This window comes from Lampris incognitus, chromosome 13 (genome assembly GCF_029633865.1).
Source record: "Lampris incognitus isolate fLamInc1 chromosome 13, fLamInc1.hap2, whole genome shotgun sequence".
In the NCBI taxonomy this organism is placed as follows: domain Eukaryota; kingdom Metazoa; phylum Chordata; class Actinopteri; order Lampriformes; family Lampridae; genus Lampris; species Lampris incognitus.
Window position 1 is genome coordinate 27,517,287 of NC_079223.1, and position 13,541 is coordinate 27,530,827.

The 13,541-nt window shown below is 45.0% G+C and overlaps 2 protein-coding genes across 2 annotated transcripts in view; both read left to right on the top strand.

Moving 5' to 3' along the window:
* Positions 1–13,541, top strand: part of tjap1 (tight junction associated protein 1 (peripheral)) — a 182,982-nt gene that overhangs the window by 142,939 nt on the left and 26,502 nt on the right. The window contains 1 exon segment of the mRNA XM_056291823.1: positions 2,764–2,871. Within this exon segment, the coding sequence (XP_056147798.1) occupies positions 2,764–2,871 (108 nt within the window).
* LOC130122798 (uncharacterized) lies at positions 5,730–7,095 on the top strand. The gene is made up of 2 exons (XM_056291824.1): positions 5,730–6,248; positions 6,416–7,095. Exons 1-2 carry the CDS (start codon positions 5,789–5,791, stop codon positions 7,000–7,002), a joined length of 1,047 nt encoding a protein of 348 aa, XP_056147799.1. The 5' UTR covers positions 5,730–5,788; the 3' UTR covers positions 7,003–7,095.

The following is a 13,541-nucleotide window of genomic DNA, read 5'->3' on the forward strand; positions in this document are numbered from 1 at the left end:
ACAACAAACGGAATGGCCCCTGGCCCCTTATAGATTTCCCATAAACAAAGTCTAGGATAAAGGTTACGAGTGTGGTCAGAATGTGGTAGGTCGTCCTCCAACCAGCCGCCGCAGGTTTAATTCCCCTATGCAGTCGCACCTGAGCCACTGCATTCATGCTGTACCTCACAGCAAACCCTGTTCCCATTTGTGTCTCTTTTTTTTTTAAAGATAAACCCCACGTGGAAACATCTTTTGTATAGTTATTCACAGAAAGTTGAATCAGTTCATCAGGACAAAATGTTTATTGAGAGAGAAACATTTCGTCACTCATCTAAGGGACCTTTTCAGTCTCAACTGACCTCTCTCTCTCTATAATGTTGTGTCCAGATGAACTGGTTCAACTTTCTGTGATTTACTTACCTGGATTATTGATGCATAAAGACATCTTTATCCATCCATCCAGGCCCTGTGATGGCCTGGCAGCCTGTCCAGGGTGTGTCCCCACTTGCTGCCCAATGACTGCTGGGAAAGGCTCTGGCATCCCTATGACCCTGAGAGCAGGATAAGCAGTGTGGATAATGGATGGATGGAAAGACTTCTTTTGAATAGGTCAAGTTTCACATGTGGCCATATCCAATATGCAGTCTATGACTCAGGTCTGTATGGCATAGCTTCCTTCATGTAAGTTTAACTTAACCGATGGGGCAGAAGTCAAGTAAATGTTATCAGGGTAAATTCCTGACAGGAACCTCAGACATTTTTATAAGTATTAAAATTGTTTCAACAAATCTCCTGAATTGACACCACAGGATATATATCAGTATTGTTATCTTGCAATTATTATCTTACAATTATCAATCCATCCATCCATTATCAAAACTGCTTATCCAGCAGTCATTGGGCAGCCGGCAGGGAGACACCCTGGAAAGGCCGCCAGGCCATCACAGGGCCGACACACACATTCACATCTAGGGACAATATGGCCAGTTCACCTAACCCACATGTCTTTGGACTGTGGGAGGAAACCGGAGCACCCAGAGGAAACCCATGCAGACATGGGGGGAACATGCAAACTCCACACAGAGGACGACTCGGGATGACCCCCAAGGTTGGACTACCCCGGAGCTCGAACCCAGGACCTTCTTGCTGTGAGGCGACTGCACTAACCACTGCCCCACCCTGCTGCATCGTACAATTATCTCAAGCATATTTAAATTATTTGTCATTAATGAAGATTATTTCATGAAACAAAAAACCCAAATCTCTTCCTCTTGTGTCAACCACTGACTTTATTTCAGCCATTAAACAAAAATCCTATTTGTTTTCTCATACAGACAGAGCTGAAGGAGCAAACTTCTGGGTCGCTCAGTGAAAAAATACAATTAGCGCTCTGTCACTTTCCAAATGGTCTGTGTATGGATTGGAAATGTGTTGTTGAAATAAAAGGGAACTAAAGGAACTGGGGGCACCCCGGTAGCTCACCTGGTAGAGCGTGTACTACATAAGGCTGAGGCCTTCCCACATCGGCCTGGGTTCGAATCCGTCTCAGGCCCTTTGCTGCGTGACATCCCCTCTCTCACCCCTGCCTTTCCTATCTCTCTTGACTATTGCTATCTAATAAAAAGGCAGAAAATGCCAAAAAAAATCTTTAGAAAATAAAAGGGAAGTGGAGCCCAGCTCATTTGGGTAGCCTGTTGTAAAAATAGAGATTGTGATATAAAATTGAAATTTTAGTCCTTATTAGCTAAGAGCTCATACAAGATGACATTGTCATTAAATTCTTCAGGCTAAATGATCAAACAAAAAGTTAAGTATGTGTGTCTTTACACATGATGGGTCATTTTAATACACTAGAAATAAAGCCAGGAGATTGGGCATGGTGCAGGGAGACATGGTGCATCATGGGACCCAGCAGCCATGATTAGCTTTATTAGCAAGTAGCAGATTAGCATAACTAGTTGTACCGAAGGCTCAGTGTGGATTTCATGTTGTGTGTTGCTCCTCTGTCATCTTCACCAGCCATCTTTCTCTCATATTGTTGTGTTCATCTCTACCTCTTTCTCTCTCTCTCTCCTCATGCTGCTCTGCGACGGACTGACTCCATCTTCATCTTCCCTCTCCTCTTCATCAGGCTGCCGTCAGTCAGACTTGGGTGTTTGCAGTTGCGTTTTATTGTTGTTCTCCCTCCAAGTCCTCCCCTTCTCCTCTGTCCTGCTGTCATGTCCATCCATCATTCCACTGAAAGTGAATGTTTTTCCATTCCCCTTTCCCTCAATTTTTTCATCCTTTTAATTCTGTTCTGCTGTCTTCTTCTGTTGTTTTTCTTTTCTGTTTGTAGTCTAAAAGTTGCTTCTAGATTGTTCTGTGCGGCTCTGCTTTGCTGCTGTGTGCATGTTAATGGAGGTCAGATTAGGTGGGGTGTATTTATGGTGGCTGTGGTTATATCTTTTACAGGCTATGCTGTTGCAGCTAACACATACACATAGCTCTTGGCTGCTTTCCCTTGTTTACATATGTAAAGGAGATGCTGTTGGGTATTCATGTTAACGCTGGGAGCTTAGTGAGTTTTTTAGCGTGTTGAACAGTTAAACATTTTTCAAATTCTAAGAAGCAAGGCAGTTTTGCATTGGTCTCCTGGCTCCAGCGCTTCACACTTGCATCTGTTTAGCTTTGCCGGCTAACACAGAGGAGCCGCCCACTCTCATTACAACACTGGGTCATCTGCTCATTGGTCATCTAGCTCTTGATTGACACATGCTCTTTTAACATGACACCCTACAGCTACGGAAAGTGGAGAGGGACAAGAAGACAATGGACCAGGAGATTGTGGAGTTGACCAACAAACTGCTGGACGCGAAGAACACAATCGACAGACTGGAGGAGCTCAATGTAAGAGCAGCTTCTGTCCTTTGTTCTGATACTACAACTTTATTAATATGAGTCATGTTAACACGAATACTCATACTAATCCTTAATACTACTACAATTACAAATATTAACAACACAGTGTTGTAGTACTCGAGTCCAGGACTCGGACTCGAGTCCGACTCGAGTCCTGATTTTCATGACTCGTGACTCGACTTGGACTTGAGCACTGATGACTCGGACTCGGACTCGCGAATTTACTGCATTCGGACTCGGAAGTTGGAGACCCGGACTCTGACATTTTAATTAATAAAGACTGTTTTTGTTAGATTTTTTTAAAATAATAGGCCCTATTAAAATATATTGATAGCTATATTAATACTGTAACATTATTCAATTTCGTGTAAGGGCAGGCACGTGTGTTCCACCTACATGCGGATTCACGTGGCGTGCATACCGTCATGTTCAGTAGCGCGAAGATGCCTAAAGAGACGCCCCGAATAGTGCTCTTTGCTTACACAGATTTTACAACAAATTCCAGCAAGATCACTGCTAGATGTTCGATATGTAAACGAGCTATTGAGGAGAAGACCGGGACAACCTCAAACTTCAACAGACATCTGTCAAGGATGCACCCAGAAAAGTAAGTGATATGCAGTCAGTTGATGATATGGTTGGTGATCAGTTAACGTTAGCTAGCTAGCTATCTAGCTATGGTAACAATAGCCTCTGAAGTAACTCAACCACTGGTCCAAGATGTTGGGTTCGGTGGTATGGCGGGTATATCATGTCACTAGAACCGTTGGGTTAGGTGGTGTGGCGGGTACATCATATCACTAGAACCAAGTGAAATTGTATAGGTAAGTTAAGTAACGTTACTGTTAGAATGCTAATGCAGCATTGCACAGAAAAGTCACAGTACGGTTCGCTTTCGGCACGAGCGTGCCATCGATCTCACTAATGATGAGTTGGTAAGTAACACACAGCGTCTTCGTGTTATAGGGAGATTAAAACGGATTTTTCTTATTTATCATTTAGCTAATTACCAAGTAGCATACACTTAACGGAAAAAACACACCACTCTGAACTACCATGTTAGCATTAATCTTAACTAGCAATAACAAATCCGCACATGGCAGATCTCCGCCATGAATATTCTCCAAGTGCGGAGAAGGAAGAAGTCTAGCCTATATGCATCCACAAATAATGTTGATAAAATGTACACAACTTTACAATGCAAATAAAAATAATTGTAGGCTATTACTCGCTAAATGGACTAATTGAAGAAAGCTAATGTGGATGCCGCCACTGGTTTTCTTGAGAACTGGAGACGGTACAAGATTTGACGGATGTGGCATCCCCCCCCCCCCCGCCCCCCCGATGTACCGGAAACTAGCGAACCGTATGGTGATTGGTGACACCGCATAGGCTACTGTAAATATGGGGATATTTTTCTTTGCATATATGCAGCATTGGGTGTGCCAAATTCTAAAAATAGACATGCGCGACATAGCTTTTGAACAGTACTATGAACTGGCTCTATCTTCTAACAAAATCACACCCTCCCTGACCCATACAGAATAAACATACAGACTCACGGAGGATAGAGAGTTAAAGCTCAGCTAGGTAGCATGTAACATACTTAAATCAATAATTAAATGACTGGGTTTTGCTAATTAATCCCTGTCCTGTTAGTCTCATAAATTATGTATATTTTCTCATACTTTTCATTTATCCAGCTAGCTTACATTAGTTAATCTACTAATATGGTAATGTTAGTTATATAGATAACTAAATATGTAACTTAACTGGTTATGGTTCAAACAACTATGTGTATAATGTGTAACATTTGTATTGTTATTGCATATTGTTATAGCTATAACGTTACACATTTTTTGCTGTAAGAAAGATTACTTGAAACAGTTTGGCATCAGCAAGCTAAAGTGTGTATCCTATCTTCCCCTAGGTTCCAAGAATACTTTGCCTCCACTGCTTCAGATGTGATGCCAGCTGCTCCAGGTCAGAAGACTATCACATCATTTTTAAATGATGGACAGCAAAGGATGTACGACCTCAAACATCCACGTCAGAAGGCTATAAGTGATGCCCTTGTAAAAGATCTAATCATTAAGTGCTGCTTGCCACTCTCCATCATTGACAACGAGGACTTCAAGCACTTCCTGCATGTCCTGGACCCTAAGTACCGGCCTATAGCAAGATCCACAATTTCCTCTGTGACCATTCCAGGAATGTTGGAAGTCAAGAAAGAACAGATAAAGAACCAGCTGGCAGAAGCATCGAGTGTTGCTGTTACCACAGACATTTGGAGTGATCGAAAGATGCAGTCATTCCTTGGAGTGACAGCACACACAGTGGCAATGGATAAAAAAAACAGGAACTCAGCCTTCAGTCATATCTTCTTTCCTGCAAAAGAGTGCATGGGAAACACTCAGGAGAGAAGATTGCAATGATGTTTGAATGCTGTGCTGAAGAATACCTGATTAAGGACAAGATCAACTTTGTCATAACTGACAATGCATCCAACATGAGAAAAGCTTTCCAGGCCAGCTTTCCCCTAGAGGATCCTTGTGATGCTGAAGCTCATGATCCCAGCACATTTGAGGAGGATGATGAAATATGGCAAGACCTGATGCCAGAAGATCAACAGACAGTCAATGACACTTAGGCTGAGAACTGTAAGATGCAGAGACTATCATGCTTCACACATTCACTGCAGTTGATCATAAAAGATGGTCTGAAAGACACCAGTGGGCTGTCAAGCACCCTAGCAAAGCTATCCCGTGCAGCCAACCTCCTCCACAGTGGCACCTCGTTTAAAGACTGCTTTGAAGCGTGTTTTGGTGATGCAACAATTCCAACAGCGAATGCCACATGATGGAATTCCACTCTGAAGCAGGTGAAGGCTTATGTGCATTTAGACATGCAAAAGCTGTCCAGTGTGTTGGAATCAGAGGGGCACAAAAGCCTTATCTTATCCCCGCGAGAGTATGCTCAGCTTAAAGAACTGATCGAAGTTCTTGATCCGTTCTTAGAGGCAACCAACCTAATTCAGGGTGAGACTACTGTCACCGTCAGTGTGATTGTGCCCTGTGTCCTCACTCTGCGCTGTCACCTGCAGGAAATAAGAGGAAAAGCCAGATACTGTGGGCCTCTGGTGAGAGCTCTGGAGAGCTCCTTGAAAACAAGGTTTGCAGAGGTTTTCAGTGCAGTCAAGATACCAGGATGTGAGCCAGCTGAAGGAAGAGGCCCCACCAAATTTCCTTTCACCAATGCCTACGTCATAGCATCTGTGTTGGACCCAGCATTTGGCTTCCAGTGGCTAGAACATGATGTGCAGCTGGACAGTGACATCAAAGATGTGCTGAAGACTGAGATCAAAGGTGAGAAATGTTTTGATTAATGTTAGTTAAGTGATTAACTATTTGATTGTTGTGATGTTTATATCATTGAAGGTGTTACAATAAAGCACATAGACATGTCATTTGTCATGTAGGCCTAGTCAATAACATATTTGTAATGAGTCCCCCATGCCCCCCTCTCATTTCAGAGTATATAAAGGCAGAGGGTGACAAGCAAGCGGTATCAACAGCAGATGCAGCGGAAGCAACAGGACCAGGGGAAGGTGAACTTTCAGAGTCTCCTCCTGAGAAGCAGTTGAGAATGTTCTCCCACTATAGGAGGACTCCCTCCTCCACCGAGAAGAAGCCGTCTGGCCAGGCTCAGTTGACTGCATACCTCGACTTGATCGCTGAGCAGGACTCTGACTCAGTCCCGTGCCTCAGGTTTTGGCAGCAAAACAAATCCAAATTCCCTACCCTCTATCAGATTGCCACACAGGTATTCTCTATCCCTGCCTCCAGTGCGCCCATTGAAAGGGTATTTAGTCATGGAGGCATTTTGATGAGGCCTCACCGTGCAAGGTTGAGTAGTTCCATGCTGTCAGATCTTGTATGCTTGTATGCAACGTGTATGCTTAAAACTAGTGCCACCAGCCTTTTGTTCCCAACTATTCCTGAGAGACAATGTCTTTTGACTAGTTTTTATGATTGTATTGTATGCTGTGGAACTTACTTCTGTATACTGTTTCCACCATTTGCTAATATCATGCTATTCACAGCTATCCAGCTGTTTTGAAGCACATCCAATGTTCAGAATGTCAAAGAAATTCAGACTGTTCTAAAAATGTGTGTGTGCGCGCATGCTTGCGCGTGCATGTGTGCGAGTGTGTGGGTGTGCATTTGTTTGGCTATCGTGTTACAAAGTAATTAAACTCCCTTTAAAATGGTGACAGCTGTGTCATTTATGTTTAATGTAGACCGTTTTTATTTGTATGTCAGATCTTTGACTGTGCCCGAGTGGATCACTGGAGCCATCTTGGAACTCGACTCAGACTCAACCTTGATGACTCGGACTCGGACTAGGGTAATAGGGACTCGACTCGGACTCAGGTAATGGGGACTCGACTCGGACTTGACTCGACTTTTCTTTGGTGACTCGGACTTGGACTTGGACTCGAACACTGGGGACTCGAGACTCGACTCGGACTCGAGGTTTAGTGACTCGACTACAACACTGTAACAACAACACCAGTAATTGAAGTTAGTATGTTTAATTGTTCACTGTTTGTCTGTGGTTGACTAGAGGTCAGAGGGGCCGGTTAACTAATGGAAAGTTAATTCAACAGCCCAGGTGTTTAGAATTGAACAGGTTCTCCAAATGATCACAGGGTACTTGAGAAAGGGACCGATATATCATACAACCTGGGTACATTAACATTCAAGCTAACCATAGCATCATTAACCAACAAAAGCATTATTCTGACTTAATGTTTTGATCTAATCAGAGTAAGGTCAGAATACTTGGGATCAACTGTCCAAAGTAACCGAGAGTGCAGTAGAGAGGTGAAGAAAAGAGTGCAGGCAGGGTGGAGTGGGTGGAGAAGAGTGTCAGGAGTGATTTGCAACAGAAGGGTACCAGCAAAAGTTAAAGGGAAGGTTTACAAGATGGTTGTGAGACCAGCTGTTATATGGTTTGGAGACAGTGGCACTGACAAAAAGACAGGAGGCAGAGCTGGAGATGGCAGAGTTGAAGATGCTAAGATTTTCACTGGGAGTAACGAAGAAGGACAGGAATAGGAACGACTATATTAGAGGGACCGCTCAGGTTGGACGGTTTGGAGACAAAGCAAGAGAGGCAAGAATGAGATGGCTTGGACATGTGTGGAGGAGAGATGCTGGATATATTGGGAGAAGGATACTGAATATGGAGCTGCCAGGAAAGAGGAAAAGAGGAAGGCCAAAGAGCAGGTTTATGGATGTGGTGAGGGAAGACATGCAGGTAGCTGGTGTGACAGAGGAAGATGCAAAAGACAGGAAGAAATGGAAACGGATGATCCGCTGTGGCGACCCCTAACGGGAGCAGCCGAAAGTAGTAGTAGTAGTAGAGTAAGGTCAGAATCATGTTTATTGGCTATGTAGGTTTGCACATACATTGAATTTGACTCTGGTTTCGTGGCTCTCTCAGTGTACTTAACATAGAATAACAGCACTACAACACAGCAATCTTCAGATATATACACAAGGATTGACTTAAACAGGCAAAATAAGAGGTGAAAAGGTGCAATGGTGCAGAGAATATATCAGAGATGCTGAAATAGATGTTAGCAGGTTCCCACATACATGCCTTAGGTAGATGTACATGACAGACCGAAACAGTATATGTACAATGTACAGTACAGTATATAAACAAAATGGTTGGATTTATTGCAGTGTTAAGCGTTAATTTGAATGACAGCCCACGGAAAGAAACTGTTTTATATCTGGTTGTTTTGGGATACACTGCTCTGTGGTGCCTGTCAGAGGGGAGGAGTTGGAACAGATTGTAACCAGGATGTTATGTGTCCGCAGTGATGTTGACTTCCCGTTTCCTGACTGGAGATGTATTATAAGTCCTGACTCTGGAGATGTATAAGTCCTGAATGGAGGGCAGGTTGGCACCAATGATTTTCTCTGCCGACCTAACTGCCCGTTGTAGTCTGTCCCTGTCCTGTTTGGGGGCCGAACCAAACCAGACAGTGATGGATGTGCAGAGGACAGACTGGATTATTGCAGTGTAGAACTGAATCAGCAGTTCCTGAGGCAGGTTGAATTTCTTGATCTGGCGGAGAAAGAACATCATCTGCTGGGCCTTTTTGATGATTGTGTCTATGTTGGATGCCCACCTTGGGTCCTGGGAGATTGTGGAACCCAGAAATCTGTAGGTTTTCACCGTAGACACCATGCAGTTGAGTATGGGGAGGGAAGAGGCAGTGTTGGGGGACTACTCCTTAAGTCCACTGTCATCTCCACTGTTTTGAGTGCGTGCAGCTCCCAAGTTATTATAGCCGCACCAGTGGGCCAGCTGTTCAACCTCCCGTCTATATGCAAACTCATCACCATCCTGGATAAGGCAATGATTGTTGTGTCGTCCGCAAACTTCAGGAGTTTAACAGACGGGTCACCTGAGGTGCAGTTATTTGTGTAGAGGGAGAAGAGTAGAGGAGAGAGCACATATCCCTGGGGGGCACTAGTGCTGATTGTCCAGGTGCTGGATGTAATTTTTCCCAGCCTTACCAGCTGCCTCCTGCCTGTCAGGAAGTTTTTAATCGACTAGCAGATGGGGGCGGGTACAGTGAGCCGGGTGAGTTTGGAGTAGAGGCTATCTGGGATGATGGTGTTGAACGCTGAGCTGAAGTCCACAAATAGGACCCTTGCATATGTCTCTGGAGAGTCGAGGTGTTGGAAGATGTAGTGCAATCCCATGTTGATAGCATCATCCACTGACCTATTTGCTTGGTTGGCAAACTGCAGGGTGTCAAGCAGGGGGCCTGTGACTTCCTTCAGGTGGGCCAACACCAGTGTCTCAAAGGATTTCATAACTGCAGATGTTAGGGCAATGACCCTGTAGTGATTTAATCCTGTGATACGGGGTTTCTTGGGGACCGGGATGATAGTGGGGCTCTTTAAGCAGGAGGGGACTTCACACAGCTTCAGTGATCAGTGTGAAAATGGGGGCCAGCTGGTCAGCACAGACTTTAAGACAGGAGTGTGGCACGCTATCCAGTACCGGTGCTTTCCTGGTTTTCTGTCTCTGGAAGAGCTGGCACAGATTCTGAGTGCGAGTGGGGGTTCGGTTGGGAAGAGGGAGTGGTTGGCAGAGAGTGCAGTTGGCTGTGTATTGTGGCCGGAGTGGGGGAGGGCTGTGAAAGTTTGCTTTTCAAACCTCCAGTAAAACCCATTTAGGTTGTCAGCCAGTTGATGGTTCCCTGCATTGTGGGGGGATGGTCTCCTGTAGTTAGTAATGTCTTTAATGACCCATCATCACTTCAGACTGATGATGGGTTATTGGCAGAAAAACTGTTTTTCAACTTTTCAGAGTAGCACCTTTTTGCCACTGATTTCCTTTGTGAGTGTATTTCTGGCTTTGTTATACCGGATCCTATCTCCACTCCTGGAGGCTTCCCCTTTGGCCTGATGAAGCTGCCAGAGTTTAGCTGAAAACCAGAGCTTATGGTTGTTAAAGGTACAGAAGGTTTTGGTGGGTACACACATGTCCTCATAAAAGCTGATGTAAGATGTCACAGTGTCAGTAAGTTCATCCAGGTCTGTAGATGCAGCCTCAAAAAACTCCCGTCAGTGCAGTCGAGGCAGGCTGGAGCTCGTTTTGACTCATTGGTCCATTTCCTCACAGTTTTAACCACAGGCTTTGCAGATTTTAGTTTCTGCCAGTGGGTTGGGATAAGATAATCAGACAGTGATCAGAGAGGCCCAGGGCTGCACGGGGGACAGAGTGATTGTTGTCCTTTAATATTGTGTAGTGTAGTGTTTTCTCCCAGCTTCGTAGCACTTATCCAGAAAGTTTTTGTCTCTGGTGGGACATTTAACATGTTGTCTGTATTTTGGCAGTTTGTGGCTGAGGTTTGCTCTGTTAAAATCCCCAAGAATAATGAGTAGGAAGTCTATATTTTTGCTCGATGTTTGTAACTTGATCAGCCAGGTGTTTTAATGCCTCTTTAACACAGGCCTGGGGTGGGATATAGATGTTCGTCAGGGTCAGTGTCTCTGCACAAACTCGGGTGTATCTTCCTCAGATGGCAGCTGTTCCCTCTGAATGTCTTTTCTGCAGGTGTCTGTACGGTGTATGAACGTGGTTCGTCTCTCTTGTGCATCACTATGGCAGGCTCCCATACATGTCTCGTTTGCATGTGTATGGTGGATCCCGCCCGGGGCCAGTTCTGGTAGTGGCTTGGCATCTCGTTGTAGTAGTGCTGCTGATGAGACAGCAGCACTACTACGGCAGGCCAGCATCCCCTTGTTTCTCAGTTTATGAAGGGTGCACGGAGACTGTTACCCAGCTCTAAGCCTATGTCACCCTCCTGGGATTTGACTGTAGATTTGGAGGCCCTCACCAATCATCCCTTTGAGCCACTCAAACACATAGACATGAAAATGTTGTCTCTTAAGGTGGCTTTGTTTTTGGCTTTAGCTACGGCTAAGCATGTGAGTGATATTCGTGCTCTATCTGTGCATCCTGCTTGTATGCAGTTCACCCTGGGGAACCTTGGGATGACCTTGAAGCCTAATCCTGCTTTTGTCCCTAAAGTGGTCAATCTATGCTTGCCAGTGGACCTGGCAGCTTTTCAGCCGCCTCCTCACAGCTCTGCAGAGCAGCAGCGGCTGCATATGTTGTGCCCAGTTTGCGCTTTACACACTTATGTACGTGGAGAGAACAAAGGCCTTCAGGAAAGGGGATCAGTTTTTTGTGGCCTGGGCTAAACCCCACAGGGGCAGCAAGCCCATCACCAAACAGAGACTTTCTCACTGGATAGTGGATGCTATCACGTTCCAGCTGGGTTGCAGGCACACTTTGCTCGGAGTCTTGCGACCTCTTGGGCCCTGTTTTGGGGGTCTCTATCCAGGATATCTGTGCTTCAGCTAGCTGGTTATCACCCCTCACATTGGCAAGGTTTTATAAATTGGATGTTACATCTTCAAGCCTTGCTCATGCTGTCCTGAGCGTATGTTCCTCAATGGATCTGCCTGCCTCACCCACACACCTCTTTGTTTGGGGGGCGGCTGGTGGTCAGTCATTGAGATAAGCTTGTATGGCAATACGGGAGTCTCCATATCCCATAGTGAGACATCGAAACGAATGCTATGAAAGAAAACTTCAGGTTACTTCCGTAACCCTGGTTCTCTGAGTAGCATGAGTGAGCTGTCTCACCAGACCACCCTTCTTGCTGCTGGGGTGAAGCGAGAAGAGGTGTGCTTGTTTTGAATGACGAGTGATGCTGCGTCAGTCATATATAAGGCGCAGGGCCCTGACGCAGACGTCATGACTGCCAGCCAGTCAGGGCTGGTGTAATGGTACAAGTGCCTCTGTGAATACGTGAAGTGGCGTATCCCATAGTGAGACGTCTCACTCATGCTACTCAGAGAACCAGGGTTGCTGAAGTAATCTAAAGTTCTACAGTGACACGTAAAGAATGAAAAAATACGCACAGAGAACATAATCAGACAGCTGACATCAGGCAGGAGACACTAGCAGAGCTTATGCACTATATATAGACCATTCATGTAAAGAAATTATTGCATTATTTCAAACCAAGTAAATGGAAATATTGTCTTAGGCTGATTCCTCCATTTAATGGGGACTGGTAATACTAAAGCAGGTAGTGTCCATTTACAGCAAATGTTAGTATTCCCTTTAAAAAAAGTGGTAATCCCTGAAAAGTAATTCCTGTGTTTTTCCGTTTCTCACTCCTACACAGCAGGGTTTCTTTTTTTCTTTTTTCTTTTTTTCTGCCCTTTTTCTCCCCAGTTGTACTTGGCCGATTATCCTGTTTTCTGAGCCGTCCCGGTCACTGCTCCACCCCCTCTGCCGATCCGGGGAGGGCTGCAGACTACCACATGTCTCCTCCGATATACACTCACTGGCCACTTTATTAGGTACACCTTGCTAGTACCGGGTTGGACCCCCTTTTGCCTTCAGAACTGCCTTAATCCTTTGTGGCATAGATTCAACAAGGTACTGGAAACATTCCTCAGAGAGTTTGGTCCATATTGACATGATAGCATCACGCAGTTGCTGCAGATTTGTCGGCTGCACATCCATGATGCGAATCTCCCGGTCCACCACATCCCAGAGGTGCTCTATTGGATTGAGATCTGGTGACTGTGGAGGCCATTTGAGTACAGTGAACTCATTGTCATGTTCAAGAAACCAGTCTGAGATGATTCGAGCTTTATGACATGGCACGTTATCCTGCTGGAAGTAGCCATCAGAAGATGGGAACACTGTGGTCATAAAGGGATGGACATGGTCAGCAACAATACTCAGGTAGGCTGTGGCGTTGACACGATGCTCAATTAGTACTAAGGGGCCCAAAGTGTGCCAAGAAAATATCCCCCACACCATTACACCACCACCAGCCTGAACCGTTGATACAAGGCAGGATGGATCCATGCTTTCATGTTACGACACCAAATTCTGACCCTACCATCCGAATGTCGCAGCAGAAATCGAGACTATCAGACCAGGCAACGTTTTTCCAATCTTCTATTGTCCAATTTTGGTGAGCCTGTGCGAATTGTAGCCTCAGTTTCCTGTTCTTAGCTGACAGGAGTGGCAACCGG